This window comes from Sceloporus occidentalis, unplaced genomic scaffold (genome assembly GCF_023333645.1).
Source record: "Sceloporus occidentalis isolate IW3139 unplaced genomic scaffold, rSceOcc1.0.p SCAF_2, whole genome shotgun sequence".
NCBI lineage: Eukaryota > Metazoa > Chordata > Lepidosauria > Squamata > Phrynosomatidae > Sceloporus > Sceloporus occidentalis.
The window spans coordinates 242,280,963-242,303,190 of record NW_028316982.1 but is presented as its reverse complement, the minus strand read 5'-3'; the positions used below and the strand labels follow the sequence as shown (position 1 = coordinate 242,303,190).

Genomic DNA, 22,228 nt, shown 5'->3' with positions numbered 1-22,228 from the left:
TCTCACTTTTCCATACCATTTGATTAAATTGGTGTCTTTAATAATGATTCAGCTTTAAGTTACAGTACTTCAACACTTCAGTATTTATAAGGACTTCATATTAGAACATTAACATTTATACTGTACATTGCTCAATGCAATGACCCGAAACATGGTTTTGCAACACTTTTGCCAGATGAACACATCTGCTTAATGTCTGTTTTTGTCTGTGGTCCACTGCTAGCTACTTCTAGTCTTAAATGTCCCAAATAGGCCTGTTGCTATGAGCTATCTGGAAGAAACAAATTTCTCAAGAAACCTGAGCATAGAAAAGTCTGTGCTATGTATATTAAACATCTACAATAACTCAGCAGTTTAAACTCCATTTACATATAAAATATTAACAAAATACTTGTCAAAAATGATGGAAGACTTCAACATGCAGATGCATGGACTCATTTAATTGGCTTGGAAAACTTGAAATTGCTGACATAAAACTGGTATGCAATTAGCCTCATGAATGGAGATCATACATATAAGACTGTGAAATATATATAATTTAAATACCAAACTGGCAATGATTAAGGCCAGAGATAAAATCATCAAGAAGATTATATGCTGTTTAAAACACATATTTTGAAAAATATATTCTACTGTCTTTTCAATTCTTGTTCCAAAACAAGGACCGGATACTAATTATTAGTCATAAGTATGCAATAAGCTTATATTTCTACCAGGAAGGTAGGGCATAAGTCCAGCAAAGGATAAGATGCTCCTTGTAGACGTTCTTTAACAAATATTGATTGCTAAATCAAAAGCACCTAAATTGCTAGCACAAATTGTTTAGAGAAAATTGAACCAAGTATTGCTATTTTTTCTTTTTGTAAAAAGTAGTAATTACCCAATGAAACTCCTGGAGAGCCAAAATGTTCTACTAGTTGAGCTGCAAATCTTAGTGATAAAGGAAGCCCCAAAAAACTGGGTTCACTACTTGATGTATCTTGATCATCTCTGATTTGGGAATATACTGTTAGACCAGTTTCATCAAGTCGCTGTATATTTTCTGAGTTTTCAGCAGATGATCCTGTAAGGCATTCAGGAGGTTCTTTAACTGAACACAAAATATCTGGCTGAGTGGTATAAACCTCTGGTAGTGTTTTGTCATCCTTGTCTTCAGTGTTAGCACCCACAATCTGTTTCCCACAAGGCAATAAAGCTTCATAAGAAACAGAAGGGCACATCTGAATTGGAGCTGCAACTACATTTCCTGCAGAGCTTGTAGATTGCTCTGCAAGTTCATTGGAACCTTTACAAATAAGATATTCTACATTAGGATGAGAACATTCTACTATAACATCAGAAGGCGTTGGACATTCCTGGCAGCCTGGACTTCCTTTGTTCTTTTCTCCAGTCTCTTCATTTGAAATTTTTTTTGTCAGTTCCTCTACCTCCTTTAGCATTCTCTCATCCGTTCTAACAGGAATCTGCCTGGGTAAATCAAACTTTGGGGCCAACTTGAAGATCCTTTTGCTTCTTCCATTTTTCTTTGGTGTAGTTAATAGGTTTATGTCACTTGGAACACTGGCTTTAGTTCCAGATTCAGAAGGAAAATAATCTATTATGGTACACGGCATCTCTTGTGCGTCCTTGGGTAGCAGTGATGGTACAGCGCCACCTGTCATATTGTTATTTTCATGTAACACTTTACCATTTTCTTTTTTCATGAATTCTTTACTAGATTCACGATCAAGTAACACTGCTCTGGTTTCTGAAAAAAACTGCTTAGACTTCCTCACTTTCTTTGGTCTTTGATCATATTTGATATTAGATGTATCCTCTGGCCAAGTCAAACAAAATTCATGTTTGTCAGAGTTCGCATATGGGTTTTTGTCAACTGAGTGAAAACAAAAGAAAGCCCAAGTATTTGTCTCATTGATCTGTGATGCCCCACGATGGTGAAGAATGGTTGCTTCCTCTGTGTCATTTAACTGTTTATTTTCTAGACTCAATTCAACAACTTTCGTAGATGTATCTTTGTCTTCTATATTGGTCAACATAGTACTATTATCTGTATCACTGTGGTCCAATTTTAGAGAAGAGTTTTGGTTGCTGTATCCCAGTATATTTCTACTGCTTTCTATGAAGTTTAAACTTTGGGTTGTGTTTAACAAATGATCATCAAATGATTGTTCAATTATGTTTTCATGTGGAACAGATGGTAAAGTCACTACAGACAAACTGCTATTTCCTGCAAGAACTTCTGGTTCTGGTGAACTGCTTAAAGTCACTGGACCTACCACACTGGAAAGAGGAACGTTTCCTTTTTTCATCTTAGAAAGTTTTACATCATTGTCATTGGCTGAGCCATCCTCACCACCCTCTTTAGGCTCATTTGGATGCCCAGACACAAATGCTGGTTTTCCACTGTCTTCTGAATCTTTATGTCCACTCTGGGATGAGTCCTCATCACTTGAAGTTAATTGGCTACTTGACTTGTTCCTCATTGCTTTTATAGCAGCGTCTCTAATTTTTCTGTTCCTCTTTCGTTTCCTCCTCTGTTTCATCTTTTCCAACCTGTGCTTCTTCTTTACAACCAATTCCCTAAACAGAATAAAGAACTAGATATAAACAAATTATTTAGAATGATCTTAGAAAGCATCAATTACAGATTTTACAGCTTAGTTTATAATCTCTTTTCATATGAGTTAGGCCATTAATAATTGTAGAATGAACCAACTACAGCCATGCTACATAAATGTTTATCACAGTTCTATGCCACTTTTAGAAAATATTCATCCCTTTTTTTTTAAAAAAAAAGTATTTATAGCACAACACAAAAGTGCCAGAAGTGGGATGCATTTGATAACTAAGTGAGTTCAACATCACAGAATAGGTTGTTGTGCTGGCATGATAAGCTTGTGGTTCCTTTTAGGGTTCAAATAGTTTGCTGTTAGGTTTTAAAAAGTCACCATTAAAAAACCGGTATTCTTAGTAGTAACAACTACTACAAGAGGATTAATTGAACTCTGCAAATATGAAAGAAAAGTAGCCCAAAGATTAACTATTATGGCATTCATTACTAATTTTCCAGTCATCAGATTAACTTGAAGAGGAAACAATGTCTTTGCAGTCTTGACCCTGTCTTTGTGGGACTATCACATATATGTGTTTGGTTTCTTGATGTTTTAAAAATATGACATTAAATATATAGTTGTTTCATTCTGCTTTTTCATTAAATAATGAAGGGGGGAAAGTTACAAGAAAGCACAAGAGTAATAAAGTCTGCTTCTGCAGATGCATTTAGTTTCAGAGGTGCTCCAAAATCTCTATGTCTTTGAATTCTTGGAGAACATCAGGAAGGGCAAGACCTTTGTGAACTGAGCCCTTCAAATAGCTTGGATCCAAGACATATAGGGATTCACAGTTCATAAACAGCAGTTTGATTTGTGCCCGCAAAAAAGATTGTTAGACAATGTAGCTGGTGAAACAAGGGAACCATAGAATCATAGAAGCCCTGACAAATAGTCTAACTGCATGGTCTGGTATAGTGATTGAGCATTGGACTAGGACTCTGGGAGGCCAGGGTTCGAATTCTGACTTGGCCATGTAAACCCACTGTGTGACCTTGAGCAAGTCACACTCTCTCAGTCTCAGGGAATGGTCCTCCATTTGTGTTCTGGACCCCCCAGTGAAAACAGAGGCTGGCACATATTCAACCCTCATAGGGTTGAATAGGGCATGCACTTGTGTGCATGGCACAGGAGCGTGTGCCATTAGAAGTAACGGAGGTCACCCCTCTGCGCATAATCGAGGTCGCGGATCTCAGATTCACCAGTTAGGAGGGACAACTGTAGAAAGGCCTTTATAGCACATGCAAAGAGAAGTGCTTTTGCTAATGTTTATCTTCAGCTGGACTGTGCCCCAACAGCACTGTGCAATCACCTTTCATCAGTGATTGTTGAATGAAACTGGTATCTGAACAAATTAAGGTACAACTAATCTGTTCCATATTCATATTATCTTGAAAATGTACAACAGTTTCTGAGCCATGATAAATACTTTGGTGTCAATTGTAATTGCTTCAGCACCTCAGAAATACTGTGAAAAAATTCACAATCTACATCTTGGCTTGAATTGAACATACATTCTACCCACTGAATCTCTGCTGATTAACAAATTTCCCAGTAAACAAACTGATCTCTAGGATTTAAGAGCACAACACACTACATTACACACTAATCCAATACTAATTAAAAGACCTAATTATGCCATATAACCAGCACGTGGATATCTCTTGAACAAGCTTGCTGTGAGATTTGCAGATAGGAGTGCCTTTCTGTAGTTTGGACTAGTGCCCAAATGTACCCAAAAGGGATTGGGCTATAGTGATGCAGGGCTTACCTATCTCTCAACAATGGCTCCTCTTCATCATGTAGAGATGACTAGTGGGTGCCACAGGATTCTGTCCAGGGCCCAGTGCTATTCAACATCTTTATCAATGACTTGGATGAAGGAATAGAGGGCATGCTTATCAAATTTGCAGATAACACCAAATTAGGAGGAATAGCTAATATGCCAGGAGACAGGATCAAAATTCAAAATGACCTTAATAGATTAGAAAACTGGACCAAAATTAACAAAATGAACTTCAACAGGGAGAAATGTAAGATACTGCACTTAGGTAGAAAAAAGGAGCCCTGGTGGCACAGTGGTTAAATGCCTGTACTGCAGCCATTCACTCGAAACCACAAGGTTGCGAGTTCAAGACCAGCAAAGGGCCCAAGCTCGACTCAGGCTTGCATCCTTCCGAGGTCGCTAAAATGAGTACCCAGACTGTTGGGGGCAAATTAGCTTACTTGCTAATTTGCTTACTTGCTGTTCACCGCTATGATCTTTGGAATAGCGGTATATAAATAAAAAAAAAATGAAATGCATAGATATAGGATGGGGGACACATGGCTTAAGACTACATGTGAAAGGGATCTAGGAGTCCTAATATACCTCAACTTGAACATGAGTCAACAGTGTGATGCGGTAGCTAAAAAAGGCCAATGCTATTTTAGACTGCATCAATAGCAGTATAGTGTCTAAATCAAGGAGAGTAATAGTGCCACTCTATTCTGCCTTGTTCAGGCTTCATCTGGAATACTGTGTCCAGTTCTAGGCACAATTCAAATAGGATGTTGAAAAATTGGAGCATGTCCAAAAGAGGGCAACCAAAATGGTGAAGGGCTTGGAAACCATACCCTATGAGGAAAGACTTAGGGAGCTGGATATGTTTAGCCTGGAAAAGAGAAGGTTAAGAGGTGATATGATAGTCCTGTGTAAGTATTTGGAGGGGTATCACACAGAGGATGGAGCAAGTTTGTTTTCTGCTGCTCCAGAGACTAGAACACCGAAGAAGGGATGCAAGCTACAGGAAAAGAGATTCAACCTTAACATTAGAGAAACTTCTTGACAGTAAGAGCTGTTCAATAGTAGAACACACTTCCTTGGAGTGTGGTGGAATTTCCTTCTTTGGAGGTCTTTAAGCAGAGGCTGGATGTTCATCTGTTGGGGATGGTTTGATTGTGATTTCTTGCATGGCAGGGGGTGGGACTGGATGGCCCGTGTGGTGTCTTCCAACTCGTTGAGTCTATCTCTTACCTGAACTGAAAACACATTCTACATAGCAGCTACTCTTGAAAGGTTTTGAAAAGTACAGTTGATATAAGTGCTGTAAAAGATCTTACTGGAAGTAATCCTTTAGTGCACTTTTTTCCTTCAGCAGAACTGATAACTGATCCATGTTGATTTATTTCAGCGTGCAGTTTAACAACTCTAAAGCAGGGAACAGCAACTACGGCCCTTTAGAAATTAGATTGCAACTCAGAAAGCATAGCCAATGGTGAGTGATTACAAGAACCAATCCAATACCATTTGAAGGGCCAGAGTTAACCATCCCTGTTCTAACAGGATAGGACCAGGATTTCTAATGAATGAGTATAAGAAACCTGACTGTCCTTCAAGGACAGCCAAGGAGCCTCTTTTACATATCCCACCTTTCTCTGAGTAATATTTGACAGACAGACAAGTATGATTTCTTTGCAACTATGTGCAGGCTGTTAAACTCATTGGCCAGGAGATATGGCTAGGCCCTTTATGCATGCATACATGCATGTATGTATGTGAGTTTAGTTTATCTTGTTAGTTTGATATGGGATTTTCTCTGTCACAGGGACGTAGCCAAGGGGGGGGGGGTTCTTGGGGTCCGGACCCCCCCTTCCATTAGAAAAATGAATGGTGTGTGCTGCTGCGCCGCCACATTCAAGCCCCATTATAATGGTGGCACTTAGTTTGGACCCCCCCTTCCTAAAATCCTAGCTACGTCCCTGTCTGTCATCTGCCTCATTTTAATGTAAATGTCCTGTTTTGGTAGTTTTTAAGTTGTTCTATTTGCCTTTGGCATCTTTTAAAGGGCGATTTGCATAAATAAACTAAAATAAAGCCCAATATAACAATATGTGATAAGCTACAAGAGCTCCAGTTTAGGACATAATTAAACTTTAATCCTCTTCCCTTGCTTAATTAAACACTATGATCCATTCTCCATTATTCACTATTTACACAGTCTGCCTCATGATGCTTTAGGAGTCTAGGAAATTCTGTGGTCCCACTGAGTTTCCTTCTCCCAAAGGATCAGGTATTCCGTCATCTCTCATGCTACTAAACGTTCAAAGAGATCAGCAGGCAAAGTGCATTAATCACTTATGGAGCTGAGCTGTGCAAGCCTGGGTAGGAAGAGCCAATCATAATTCATGGGATGCTGGGAAGGGGGGAAAGGCTATAATTTTGAGATTTAGGCCAATCAGGCACAGTGTTGGGAAGAGAGGAAATAATAAAATATGAATAGGGTTTTGGGAGCTGGGAGTGTTTAACTTATTTGCTACACACCAAGTTTACATTTAAAATCTGTAGCCAAAGAATTATGGGCAGTTCCACCAACATGTACAGCTCGGTCAAGGTGGCAAGCCTTTCAGGATCTGGCTGGGCATTTGTGGAACAGCCTTCCTTTGCACGCCCGGCTGGAGAAGCCCTTTCTCTGATTCACCGGATTAAGTTTCTGAGCAAGCCTAAGGTGGCTGAGATGGGTAGTGACTGAGGAGGATTTTGTTTTTAGCATATTAGTTTATTACAGTATTTTAGTATTTCAGTATTTTTAGTGTGGCGTTTCATCATTTGCTTTTTATTGTTCATGTACTGATGTACCGTCCTTTGATGGAAAGGGCATTTTAAATAAACATCATTATCATCATCATCATCATCATCATCATCATCATCATCATCATCAAGTACTTGCTGTTTTTATTTTGTACTCCTGTGTCTGTTTACATCTAAGAACTGAAAGAGAAAATTGGTCATGCTTTAACATATTGGGCCCATTCATCCACACAGCTATTTGTCTAGCACCAAATCCAGGGAAGGCAAAGTAGTGACGGAAGCCCTAGGGCTGAAACTCTGGAGCTAGCTTCCTTCAAGGTTCTTTCACACCACTCCACCCAAGCGTCTTCATTTTTTAGTCCTGTTCCTCCTTTTTTGGCACCAGCACAAGCAAAATATCAATATGGGTACATCTTTCTGTATCAGTGACTGCAAACAATGCAAACCCTTACCTGCAAGGAGGAGAAAACAAATTGTTTTTTGATAATCCCTGCTCATATTTGGAAGGAAGATCCAGCCACACATAGGCACTGATGAACGACACAAGGCACAATCAAAGATACTAAGCCTTCTATCCATATGGCTCACCAGTGGGGAAATATGTCTCAACACTTACTGCTTTTGCTACGATTAATAGCTATATGTTACGTGTTAATTGTTTAAAATATTTAAGTTACTAAAATTCATAGCAATCTCCAATACTGAGACATATCTGGATTGCAAAATACTGCAAATAAATTAAGATGCAAAACATAATTCAAAACTTTAGATTTAATAAAGTTTCCATTAAGAAGTTTTTACATGCACAAATACAAATTAAAAACACAAGTCTACAAACATTCAACTTTTAGAATTTATTCCAGATTTTGAGTCTCAATTATAGTATGATTTCTCTCTATATTATTAATAAAACAAACCAGGAAACAGAAAGCCATGCTGGTACAAACCTTCAATAATAAGAACAAAAAACAAGGGGCTTGGAGAGGAAAGTGTCTACACAAAAGTGCATCTCAAAAGACAATACTGTTAGTTGTTAAGAAATATTTGACTCTATAGCTAAAATACAAGAGATTATTCCCAGCAGCTTTTACTCAGTGAGTGAGTGAGAGAGAGAGAGTGAAGGCAAGCGTGCTCACATGCACACGTCATAGGATTCCACTATGTGCAAAACTGATTTATCATCCTTTGCAACCTGATTTATCATTGTCTTAATTGTCTTTGTCAACAGGGGGGAAAACAATGAAACCAGTCATCTGACTTTGTACAAGCAAATAATCTGTACAAATTACTAAAGAGACAAAAGTAAAATACAAATAAAGCCATTTCTACAAGTTTAAGCCCATAGCTTAAATATTTTAACCCTGGACAAGATAGGTAAAAGATTCCCCCCCCCCCCATGGATTCTGTGAGTCTACCCATGAGTCTCTGACAGATGGCCATCCAGCCTCTCTTTAAAAACTTCCAAAGAAGGAGACTCCACCACTCTCTGAGGGAGTGTGTTCCACTGTCAAACAGCTCTTACTATCAGAAAGTTCTTCCTAATGCTGAGGTGGAATCACTTTTCCTGTAGTTTGAATCGATTGCTCTGGGTCCTATTCTCTGAAGCAGCAGCAATCTACTTACTCCATCTTCAATATGACACCCCTTCAAATATTTAAACAGACTATCCATCTCTTAACCATCTTTTCCCCAGGCTAAACACACCTAACTCCCCAAGGCTCTCCTCGTAGGGCATGGTTTCCAGACCCTTCACCATTTTGGTTGCCTTCCTCTGGACGCACTCCAGCTTGTCAACATACTTTTTGAATTGTGGGGCCCAGACTTGGACACAGTATTCCAGGTGAGGTCTGACCAAAGCAGAATAGAGTGGCACTATTACTTCCCTTGATCTAGACACTATACTTGTATTGATACAGCCTAGAATCACATTGGCCTTTTTAGCTGCTGCATCACACTTCATCTCATGTTCAACTTGCGGTCTGTTGGGACTCCTAAATCCCATTCATATGTACTGTTGTCAAGCCAGATATCACCCATCCTTTATCTGTGCATTTCATTTTTACCACCCAAGTGTAGTATCCTACATTTCTCTCTGTTGAAATTCATTTTGTTAGTTTTTGCCCAGCTTTCTAATCTATTAAAGTCATTTTGAATTTTGATCTGGTCCTCTGGGGTATTAGTTCTTCCTCTTAATTTGGTGTCATCTTAACTGTCCATATATATATGGCCTGGGCCCAGGGTATCTGATGGACCGCCTCTCCCCATATAATCCGCCCCGCACCCTCAGATCATCTGGGCAGCAACTTCTAAGAGTTCCGGAGGCCAGGTTAGTTTCTACTTCCAGGAGGGCCTTTACGACCTCGGCCCCCAGCCTCTGGAACTCGCTGCCCATAGAGCTCCGCGCAGCCACCTCCCTACCCCAATTTAAGAAGGGGTTGAAAACCTATTTATTCGAGCAAGCCTACCCATGAATATTTCCCCCCAGAATGTGTACTCACCTCCCCCCTTTCCCTCTGCCAGCATTAGACTGGCACGAGGTTGTAATGTTTTTAATATGTCTAGGTTTTTATTGTGATATGGTTTTTTTGTATATTGCATTTGCTTTGATGTATATTGTATTGTCAACTCTATTGTGCACCGCCCTGATTTGAAGAAGGGCGGTATAAAAATAAAACTTTTATTATTTATTATTATTATATATGGACAATTAAGATTAGTCTGCCATGACTTGTTTTTGAGAAATCCATGTAAACCTTTTGTGATTATGGCAGTTCTTTCTAAATGCTCGTGGACTGTCTATTTAATGATCTGCTGTAGAATCTTTCCTGGTATTGATGTCAAGCTCACCAGGCAGTAATTCTTTGGATCCTCTTTTTTTCCCTTTTTGAAAATCAGGACATTTGCTCTCCTTCAGTCCACTGGGACTTTTCTTATTCTCCAAGAATACTCAAAGATTACTGCGGTGGCTCTGAGATTACTTCTTTTGACATTGTTGTGAATACATATCCACAAATATCTGCACAAACATGTAGGTTATTATTAGTCATTAAAAAAAAACCTTTTGCATAAATATGCTTGGAATATATGTGCTATCTTCAGAAGTCCTTATTTCTCTAAATGTAGTTTCTGAACCCTGTGTTATATTATACCATGCTTGCTAGCTCCTATTACTTTTAAATACGTACAGGTTGAATCTCCCTTATCCTAAATGCTTGGGACAAGAAGTGTTTTAGATTTTAGAATTCCTGTATTTATATATGCTCATAATGTGGTATCTTGGAGATGGGATCCAAGTCTACACAAAAAATTCATTTTTGTTTCATACACAGAAAGCAAGGTATCACTATTTCAGCCAGCCATGAAAAAGTTTTGGTTTTTGGAACATTTTGGATTTCTGATTCCAGATATAGGAGATTCAACCTGTATTAGACTCAGCCTGTATCTATTCGAAGTGAATATTTTCTTTCCCCAAAACAAGACAAAAGTGACATCTAATCCCTGTGTGCACAAGTGCTACAGTTCTTCCACTCATCCTTAAGAAAAGAGTCAAAACTCCTTCAGACAGGAGCCCATAATGCCTTACAGGATGTCTCTCCAGATGATGGCCTCCCCACTTAAGAAGGTACATGAGGTTATGCTTGAGGAGGAAATCTAAGTTCTTGTATACAAAAATATAGCTACCGTACTTTGATGCCTCATCACAGAAACTAAATCTTAACTTTACTAATTAACCTCTAGGGACATAGGAAGCCATAAAGTTCATGCTGTTCTTGTGGTTATTTTTGAGGGCCTTGGGCCCCTTCTCCTCCTCTTCTTCATGACTAGGGGAAAATGCTAAAAAGTAAGGAAAGACTCCCCTTCAAAACAAGGCAAAACCTCTCAAGGCTTGTTTTTAATCAAACCTACCCCTATATGTTTTACAAAGTGGGAATTAATCCTCCAGAAGCTTTTGGCTTCAATTTGTGGCAGGTCTTGGGGGCATAAAATTGGCTCCTGGACTTTGCCTATTCTGATCTAGTCCAATACTGTTGACATAGATTAGTTGCAGCTCTCCCAAGTTTTTCTTTTCCTCCACACTTCTGATAATGCTCTATTTTCATCAATTCAAATATATTGGCAACCTTATAATAACAAAGCAGGAACCTTTCTTTACTAAGCCCCATATAAACAAGTGGGAGTGTGAAGGCAAGAGCAGAATGACAGAAAACATCCAAGCAAGTCCAAGTGATCATTACCCTCTCCCCACCTCAAATGTTCACTCTTTACAGTACCCTAGTCATTTGCGTCGAACAGAGCAGGGCAGATAAAACATGCAATTCACTGGTTGTGAATCAAATTCAGGGTCAGTAATATTTGGCACAAATCCACGAAAATCAATGGCATCTTGGACTAGGCTAATTTAAGCCCCATTCATTTCAGTGAGCCTACTGTTACTGCCACAAATTCTAAATCCTATTTGCTTAGCATTCTTGTGCTCTGCAGCAGCAGTCATCTGCTTCCGTAGTAGTTCAGCAAGTCTTTGTTCTCCTCATACTCCATCAGTAAATTAACAGTGCACAGTACTAGAATAGTACTGTCTAACCCACTTCTGCAGCAGGTACTAAGTACATTTTAAAAATAAAAATGCAGAAACATGTTAGCTCTCTATTTAGCTCAGAGGTTTACATGAACACAATATAACAGAACTGTTTCACCTCCCATTTTAAAAAGCAGTAAAGAAGGGATAAAAATTAGCATGCATTTATTTTCTCTTGAATATTGTTAGTTCCAATGATGTAGCTATTCTGCTTGTCACTAATAAAGAATAGTTACTTAAATAGACTTAATTTTGTATAAGCACAGTTGCAGAAATTTAAAAGTTTAACGCATCTGTATAATATTATTTAATTTACTAAACTTGCCAAATTGCAAAAAGAAAAGAAAAGAAAAAAATTGGTTGTTGACATAGCTTTAAATCTTGCAGACAAAATGCCAGAATGATTAAAAGTGCATATGACTAATTTGCATTTTTCCTCTCCCCAAAACCTTGATGAATATCCAAAATTAGCAAGAGATGAATAATAAAAGCCAAACTTGGTTTCATAAATACATTTGACAATCAGTTCATTCATATATACCAACATATATAGGCCAGTCAAGCAAACTGCCTGTTTATTTGGGGTAAGCACTACTTTTTGCCAAACAACGAAGTAGCAAACTAGCGATGCCTCCCCATCCTTTACGGTCCTATATGTCCAGGAAAACAGTGTATATGTCAATATGTGAAAACCAAACTGTGCTTTGTCATACTTCTGTCCTCAGACAGAAGCCACATAGTGCTGTCATAGTTTTAAAAATTCCCGGAAGCACTTATGTTGAAGTGAGGTGGATGGGATAGGATTTAGAGAGCTAAAATAAGAGCTGCTTTTATTTCACATTTACAGAACTGTTTTTATTTAATTGTCCGATCTACAGATACCAAGAGGTTTTGGCCCTCCAGATGTTTTGAGCCACCATTCTTAGAATCCTTTATCACTGACAATGCAGGGCAGGGCTGATGGAGTTATAGGCAAGAAACATGTGGCAGGCCAAAAGTTCTTTACCCTTGCTGTAATAGATTACATAGTCATTTTTAGTTTTTCACTGAAATCAAAATTACAAAGCACTAAGCTCAAGATAATTAACCGTATTGTTCTGACAGTGGACTGCTGAAACTATCATTCGAGAGCACATAACAACTAGTAGACACCACACAGTTTTAAAAAACCCATCCTAAATTAGCAGAACACCACCATGCCACAACATTTAATGAACTGGCTGTACTGCAATTCTAAAATAACATAATATGGATTATGTCCACATATATATATATATAGTTCCAGCTTTTTGCAGTGTATTTAAAACATCTTGTATCTTTCATAAGAAAATTAACTAAATTCAAAAAGCAAGATTGACGTAGAACAGTAGTGTAAACTTTAAAAATGCAAACATCAATCTTGCTATTAAAAACTAAAGAAATTCTGTATTTCTGCAGATTCCACATAAAACTACAAGCTAATGTGCCGGTCTCAAATTTTAACTGTACAGACTTTACCTCTTTGGCAACTCACTGTACAGACAAACCTCAAACATAAGAAAATTAAACTGACATTAACTAGTAAGTGGAATAACAGGTATAAAAGAATCATTAGAATTGAAGTTGGTGTTAAAAGCACTAAGAAGAAATGGTTTAAAGATAATAGCTATATTAAACTTATTCTTTTGGTTATCTGGCCTTATTAAAAATTCATTTTCTTCCAACTAGTTTTTAAAGAAACTGCACAGCAATTTCCAACATAAGCAAGACCCTCATGTTACAAACTAATGTGGAATCATATGCTATATGTTTTATTGCAGGTTTTTATTAAAACCAAGATTAGTACAAATATATAATTTTAAAAATATTTAATGGTCGGTCTTAATATTAAACATTTACATCATTTATAAACAATCTCCAAACAATTATTTGCATTAAGACTATTTAGCCTCAAAGCAAATTAGCTGAATACTTTGAAAACAATTCAACATGTAGTTAATCATGCTTAAACCCATTGACTTCAACAGGCTTAAATCTTTTAATCCTGTGCCAAATTGTATCTTTTAAAAAAAAGGATTGACCTTAGTTAAGTGTATCTAGAGTTATCTGATACACTGCTACCGGCTATTTGATACATTAAAAGTATTCCATGAGTCTGAACAGCCTTCCCACCTCTGTCTTCTTTGTGGAGGTGGCCTTTGTGAAGTTTTGTGAAAAGGCAACACTGAATTCATGACAATGGGTATTGACATTTGATATTCATATCTTTCCAACATTTGAACAATCTTCTCACGACTGACCCCATGCTCATTCCTCCTACAAAACAAAAAGTAAGTTCAAGTATTATAATTTTTTTTATAATAGTTAGATAGAACATCTCTCTTGCCACTCATTTCCTCAAATTTGAAGCTTTCTTGCAGATGTTTATCATTAAAATCCCAAACAAAAACCACCTATACCAGCACAGGTAGTAATCCGCTAAGTGAATAGGAGCAGAAAAAAGGGAACTGTGGAAGAGACCAACATAAGGTAATAATGGCCCGGTACAGACGGGCAAAGTGTGGTGTGGCGGTGGTGGTACTAGGGTTAGGGGGCGTGGACCATGCAGACGCTCCCTAACCCTAGTACGTACTGGCGGTGTCAAAATGGCGGCGTCCTGTCTACACGGGAGCCGCCATTTTGACGCGACGGACGTTTAGAGTCCGCATGTCGCGGTGCACTTGTGACGTCATGAGTGCGCCATTAGTGCACTCGGGCATCACAAGTGCGCCAGAAAAAGAACCCGCTTTTTGCAGGTTCTTTTTTTGCTGGTGAGAAACCGTGTGGTTTATCCGCTGCAGCTTCCTGCCTGTGGAAAAGGAGACGCCGGCAGACCGCCCATTTTGGATGGTCTGTATCCCGCCTATGTCATTTTGCTTGTGGATGCTTAGTATTTTGGGAACTGTTCAAGGTTCTAACTATGTGTGTTTGGCTGGCTATTTACCCCTAGTTGCTGCCATTTACTCACCCTGGCTTTGATTATAGAATCATAGAGTTGGAAGAGATCACAAGGGCCATCCAGTCCAACCCCATTGTGCCATGCAGGAACTCTCAGTCAAAGCATCCCCGACAGATGGCCATCCAGCCTCTGTTTAAAGACCTCCAAGGAAGGAGACTCGACTACACTCCAAGGGAGTGTGTTCCACTGTCGAACAGCCCTTACTGTAAGGAAGTTCCTCCTAATGTTGAGGTGGAATCTCTTTTCCTGTAGCTTGCATCGATAGTTCCAGGTCCTGTTCTCTGGAGCAGCAAGACACTTTCACCCTTTGGTGTGAGGCACTGAGCTAGGTGGCCCAAAATCTACAAGGTGCCAGCTCAAACAAGTTTACAATTCAGAGCATATAAAAAAGAGCTGGGCATGGAGTTTTATGTGAGACTTTAATAGAAATGTCTGAGGGAAAGACCAGGAAATACAATAGGCACAAGAAGGAATGAATCTCAGTGACAAAGTGCCGGGATAATTGTTGGAAGATTTTTGCATTCTTTCACCCTCTTTATATAGATAGGGATTTCCTGCATGCAACCTACCTCTTCTCATTCAAACTAACCATGTGACTTAGGTCACTCCCCCTTTTTTGGGACTCACAGTTTTCAAAGATTTTCTCCTGGCCTATTGGGTCCTCCATCTTCCTTCTCCATTAACTTTCTTTGGAAAGATGGTGAGATAAACATTTCTTCTTAACCTGAACTATTCACTAGCAAGATTAGGATATAGATTAAAGCCATTAGTAAACTTTTGTTTGAACTTCAAGCTACTTGGTTGTTTTTGAGTCAGTCCAGTTCTTGGGGAAGTATTGTTAGACTATTCTGCTACTCTTCTGATTTAAAGCTAGACCCGAATAGGCTTGGCTTTGATATTTTTTATATTTAAATATTTTTGTTTCTTATCCAAAGACTGAAGCCTTAGGAAACTCAAATTGCCTACAATAATAACTTAACAGTCAGGTGAAGTTAGCAACAGGGCAAGACAAATCTTCATCATTAGTTGTCTGGGTAAACAGGCACAATAAATCAAGCAACTATGGAAGTAAAAAGCTAGCAGGGTTATTGAATATTCCATACTGAAACAGGTGTAGCTTTCCACCCATCTCTTTAGCCACTCTAAATCTCTTTGGGGTTCCACTCTGGCCACCTGAGCTCTCAATTTATGATGAACATGAGCATCCCACCTAAGCACTCTTAAATCTTGGAATCTATTTTTACATGGAAGAATAAGCAGGTTGCTTAATGATGTTTTAGGCACTTTTATCATCAACATTCACGTATAAACATAATTATATAAATATATATTGACACACACACACACGTTAGGGATGAACATAGACTTTTCAGTGTCTAGGCATTTAACTTATCTGTTAAGTTATTCAATGAAAGGCATTGAACTTTTAGATCATCATCAGATTCTGGCACACATTCACTAAGTGAATTCACTGAGGGCTGAAACAGACAGCCCTGAAGGGGCAGCTTCATGCCTTCCCTTTGAATGCCAGGTTGGGGCCACGGCAACCGCACGCCACAACTCCAACCCAGCTTTTTGCTGGTACAAAGAGAAGCAGCAAATTGTTGCTCCTTTTTGAGCTGGCAAAAAGCCGGCTTTTCCAGTGCTGTGCTGGCGCTGGCTTTGTGGTGCTCCTGCGGCATGTAAACACTGTGCTGCTGGAACACAGCAAAGCTGCCCTCCGTATGGTCAGGGGGATGGCGTGACGCCGGCTTTGAGGTGGTATTGGAGCGTGCAGCATCTAAGTGCCACACTGTGACACCGCCCCCAGCCGGCCTTCTGTTTTGCCCCTATGCAAGCCTATACACTGGCTTCACACTTGTAAGGAACTGAATATGTCTCTTTGTATGTCAAAACACAGATGTCCATAAAAGGTAATATAGTGGGCCCTCCTTATATGCGCATTTGCTATCCGCAGATTTGAGCATCTGTGGATGGCAAGCCTGTATTGTCCCAATGGCAGTTCTCATGCAGCTGCGCCACCATTGGGAACAAAAGTCCCTTCCCCTCCTTCTCTCCGCCTTCTTTTCCCCCTCCCTCCTTACCTGCTTCCTCCCAGGCTTCTGCCCTGGCTTGGCTTTGGAGGTGGAGTATGCTGCCCAGTTAGCTGGGGTTGGGGCCAGGGCCAGGGTTGGAGCTGGGGCCGAGGCTTGAGGCCTAGTACCTACGATGGATCCTCTGGGCTCCAAGACCCAAGACCCGGCCCTGACGCTGGCTCCCTCTGGCCAACAGAGTTCCAAGGGAGATGGAGCCAGGGTCAAGGCTTGGCTTTTAGAGCCCAGAGGTTTCATCCTGGGACTAGAGATGGGGCTATGAGACTCAAGTCTCAGCCTCAGTCCTTGCCCCAGCTGGCTGGGCAGCAGACTCCACTCCCAAGGCAAGCCAGGGCAGAAACCTTGGAGGAAGCAGGTAAGGAGGGAGGGATGCTGCAACCAGGATGCTGCAAACAATTGCAGCATTCATTGTAATTGCAAGGGAGATTTACCTCTCCAGATAAGGATTACAACATTTAACTAGCCTATCTGAGAGCAGAGGTACCCTCTTCCTTTTGCTTACCAGCATTGTCTGGGTATTTATCAGCCAGAACAGCATTAGGAAGATAAGACAGCTGTAAACAACCAGGTTACTTGGAGTCTTGCTCAAGCACGGGCTTTCATCTTGCTCAAGCACTGGCTTTTATAGTATCTTCAGTCTTTATCTGCCCAATCAGAGGCAGAACTTCACTCGCCTTCAGTGACATAAACAATTATTTTTCTCTCCAATCAGAGATAGGTTCTTACTGGCCCTTTATCAGTAACCATCACTTGGAAGGCCACTATTTCCTGGCTACCTGACATCAGATTGCACCAGTTTCCATGCAGGAGATTACATAAACCATGAGATACAAATGCAGTATATTTTCTCAGTTTCATTACATGCTGGCCATTTATTTTCTCTTTCAGACTCTTTCCCTTATCATTTTGTTTTTAGTTAAATAGCTTAATGCCCATAATTAGCCTTTAAACTGGTATTTTGTTATATTATGCTGTCAACTATATAAACATTAATGCTTTATACTTTAAACATCTTATTTCTTTATTTTTCAGGCTTTAGGGGCTTAAATTTTACAAAGTATCTTTCAAATTAGTGCTCACCCTTAACAATATTCAGGACCAGATAGACAGGTGAAGCTGAAAGGCCTCAAAGCATGTATGAAACAGGTGATGGAGAGAAAAATAGTTCAGGTATTTGAGAGGAATGTTTTCAGATAAGCCATGTCTTTACAAAGGTTTGTCAGTTGTACAAAAGTCTATCAAGCTTCAGAATAGAAAAGAATCCAAAAAGGGGTGAGTGACAATCTGTGCTAAATTAGTCTTGAGGCAGGGAAAATATCAGTTGTCAAATGATGTGGCAGCAGGCTTAGAATTGGAGTGGGAAGAAAAGGACTTATATGTAGATACAGCGATTTTTCTTTAAACGATGCAAGCATACCAATAATAATAGCAGAACCAATAAATTAGGAAAAGGAACCTTCATGTATTATTATTTTTTCCAAATAAAGAAATAAAATGCATCTTACTTTTCTAATTCTTCAGGGTTGAACTTCCACCATGTGTCTGGTTCACAGAACTCCACTTGGTAGCCTTTTTCTAGAGCCTAAACAAATAAAAAGTAGTTACAAAATGAATGACATACTGTAGCTTTTCTGTAGCTGGAGGAAGGAGGGTGCATCCAAGCAGAGGACATAAAGACCACTCCCACCATCCCAACACCATCAAGCCCAGCTGCTCAGCAGAGGCAGTGAGATTGCCCCTTTAATATCTAGGGATGTGGAAGTCCGCTGTGAGGCAGGCAGAAGCAGAAACTGAGCCCAGAACTAATTATAGTTGGGTTTTTTAAATTAATTATGAGGAATTGTATTTTTTAATGTCTGCGAGGGTACATGGACTATAGTCTTTGTTATAACTGTATTACTGTATTGTTGCTTGATATTTAGTGTGTGTGTGTGTGTGTGTGTGTGTGTGTGTGTGTGTATTTCTCCTCTAGCCGGAGTCGATTATTGTTAGTTGATTATATGCTATGTTAAATTATTATATGTTTGTATTTTGTTTTCATTTATTTAATATTAGTTGAATGGAGTTGTGCTGGGGAGGGAAGGGATTAATTATGACCTTTATTTGTAATGAATTCTTTTGATATTGTTTGAACTGTGTTGTATTATATTGTACTCCTGTATTGTTGTAACCCGCCGGGATAGAAATAAATCCGTATTATTATTATTATTATTATTATTATTATTATTATTACATCACATTCCTATACTCACTCACCCTGGGACATACTTCTGAACAGACCTGTATAGGATAGCCTTTTAAATTCAACAGTCTGAACACTAGTTTGTTGTTCCAGCAAAAAGGCTTAACATTTACAGATATTTACATAGATAACTGAGGCCTGAAACATATGGACCAAAAGGTGTGGCTTCCAGATGCTTCTGCATGCTATGCCACTGGATTGGCTCAAAGCCGCACCAAGGCTACCTAAGGCGGCCTGAAGCCATCAAGAAAAGGAACAGCAAAAAGCTGCTCCTTGCCACACCGGCTTTGGAACTGCAGCATCCAGTCACTGCAGTCCCGTACCGATCAGGGCTCAGTCACAGCTGAAGCAGCCAGAGATGACTCCAAGCCACCCATATGACTGACCCTTATATTACATAAATAAAAGTCCTATTTAAACTTTCCAAAAGCAGATAAACCAACACATAAAAAAGAAGCAGAGATGCCCCACCTCCTTCTATCATCACTATGCTGACATGATGATCAGTAGTTCTGAAGATTCTGGCTCATGTAGAAATCCCCCACATTTAGAAGGAGCTTTCCCCTCCAGAACTAATGCTGTGACAGAGAAGGTATTGCTAGAACATATGGACCCTCATGTATTGATTTAAGCTTTGCGAACACACAAAGACAAACGAAGACAATACATAAGGTAGCAAAAACATTAATCCAGTTGCAGGAAAGCAAATTAGCTTATGTTAAAAAGAGTATGCATAATAAAATGCTACTTTATTTACCGCTTCCACATAAGGCTTCATTTCCCAGGCTTGTGTATTTGTGTTGTCTATTATAATTGGGGATCTTCCTTGGTCCATTGCTTGTTTTGCTGTAATAAAGATTATAATTAAAACTTGGCTATACAAATAGCAACCATAATGAATATTTGCTTCAAGTAATAAAATGCTAATCGTACAGAGGCTTCTTAGGTCCAAAACACACTGCAGAAATAATCCAGTTTGAGACCACTTTAACTGCCCTGGCTCAATACTAAGGGATTCTGGGGACTGTAGTTTTGTGAGACATTTAGCCTTCTCTGTCAGAGAGCTCTGGTGCCACAATAAACTACAGTTCCCAGGATTCCCTAGCACTGAGCCAGATCAGTTAAAGCACTCTCAGACTGGATTTTTTCTGCAGTGTGTTTTGGACCTGTCAACCTTCAAATTCACTTGGTCTAATTAAGTGTTATTATAGGCTTGTTCCTATATAATACCTGTCTTGTCTACCTTTTCTCATCAAAATCCAAAATCCAAAAACCCCACCAATATCTAGAGAGATATTAGTATATAGATGGTCAGGCAATTCTAGATAAAGTGATTTGTCTGAAAATCTATGGTGTATTGGAAGACCATGGTGGGCTTTACAAAACAAAGTTCCTAGCCTTTATTAATTTATTCCCAGCTACAGCATTCCAGATTTATCTATAATGAGAATACAATCAGAGCACACAGAAGACATTTTTATATATCACATTTTGAATTTGAGTAATGTGAAAATTAGTGTTAGTGTGTTTACAGCTAGGAAGAGTTCTTATGCCTTGTATCTGTGAAGAAAAGAAAAATTCAGCAAATGTGTTCTTAGGACAGCATGAAGACATGAGGAGGAAAAAATGAAGGAATTCTTCCTAAAGGTTTTCAAAACTGCTAAGGGTACAAACTCCAAAGCCCATATTGTAGTAATACTTTCATCAGGTCAATGAAAAAGGCTCTTAAGACGGTGAGTGTTCCATTTGTACTGCACAAATAAGGCAGCCTGACACCACTTTAATCCTCATTGCTCCATTCTATGAAACCATGGTATTTGTAATTACCTGTAGCAGCAAAGCTCTCTGGCAGAGAAGGCTAAATATCTCACAAACCACATCTCCCAGAATTCCACAGCATGAGCCATGGCAGTTAAAGTGGCGTCAAACTGTAGTATATCTGCAGTGCAGAGGCAGACAAAGAGGTAAGATTGACAGATTATCAAAGCAGGCTTGTGAGGCCACTTCTCCAATGGGACCTGGAATGAGAAGTCTGTACCTTTTGATTGGTCTAATAAAGGCATTACTACAATGTGTACTTTAGGAACTTATCGAACGATCAACAACAGGGTTAGGTGGATCCCATGAAGCCCATGTTGTACAACCCCCATAGACCCTTGAGCTTTCCCAAATTATTTTCCATGCTCCAGCATGGTTTCCAGGTGATTTTCCATTCCAAACTATGCATATTGGTTTCCTAATTCCAAAAATCCACCCAAAGCCTTTTTTTTAGTCCACTGAAAAACTGACATGGTGTCACTTCCATTCTGCCTGGAAGTACCAGTCTGGCCTGAAGGGACAAATATTGCCCGCCAACCTCCTATACAGTTGACTAGCCTGAAGTAAAGATACCAAAATCCTTGTCTGTATTTCATCTGACAATCATGGACTAATTGCCTATCCAAGGCACTCTATAGACGGGCAGTATCGGGCGCTGCCGTTACGTGTGAGGGGCGGTGCTTCCTGATGCGCCTTGCCCCTCGCACATAACGAGGGTGTAAAAATGGTGGCGCCCTATAGACATGGGCACTGCCATTTTGACGTGACGGACGCCTAGCGTCCGCATGTCTCGGTGTCATAATGGCACCGCAGAAAGAAGCCGCTTTTTGCAGCTTCTTTTTGTTGCACGAGGGAGCCACGCAGTTTGTCCACTGCAGCTCCCTCGCACAAGAAACAAGGGCTGCGGAAGACTGCCCTTTTGGGTGGTCTGTCTCCTGCCCAAATGAGACACTAGCAGGGAAATAAGACCTTGGTGTTCTCATTCTGATAAATATGATACATTCATACTTTAAGCATGTAACATTACAATAAAAGGTTTCAAGATAAACAGATCTAATATATTCACACCTCTCTTCTGGTTCCAGTCATGAGCAGCACCAAGGAGCCCAATATTATATGACCAGTATCCATTGTTCTGACGGAAATAATCATCAGTGCTGAATACAATACCATCCCGACTGTGATCAAGAAGAATACTGTAAAAAGAAAGAAGCAAGATTACTACAAGATAGGTAAATATTCTTCAGTGGAAGCAGAAAAACTGGCACCTTAATCATTTCCAAGATTTTTTTTTAAGAGATCTTACTCTAAGGCAGGGATGGACAATTACAGAAGGGCTGGGG

General features: G+C 39.5%; 1 protein-coding gene across 5 annotated transcripts in view; it reads right to left on the bottom strand.

The window, feature by feature from the left end:
• The window catches only part of LOC149319881 (NEDD4-binding protein 2-like 2), a 66,077-nt gene that overhangs the window by 38,161 nt on the left and 5,688 nt on the right, over nucleotides 1-22,228 (bottom strand). For 2 of the 5 annotated variants that reach the window (XM_089512519.1, XM_089512520.1), the window contains 5 exons: nucleotides 21,954-22,081; nucleotides 19,825-19,913; nucleotides 18,331-18,407; nucleotides 13,907-14,050; nucleotides 881-2,580 (listed from right to left, as the gene is read on the bottom strand). In XM_089512519.1, coding sequence (XP_089368645.1) covers nucleotides 881-2,580; nucleotides 13,907-14,050; nucleotides 18,331-18,407; nucleotides 19,825-19,913; nucleotides 21,954-22,081 — 2,138 coding nt within the window. Of the gene's footprint in view, nucleotides 1-880; nucleotides 2,581-7,325; nucleotides 7,632-12,583; nucleotides 14,051-18,330; nucleotides 18,408-19,824; nucleotides 19,914-21,953; nucleotides 22,082-22,228 lie in introns of those variants that run through there. The other 3 variants (XM_089512523.1, XM_089512522.1, XM_089512521.1) reach the window with 3 other exon arrangements.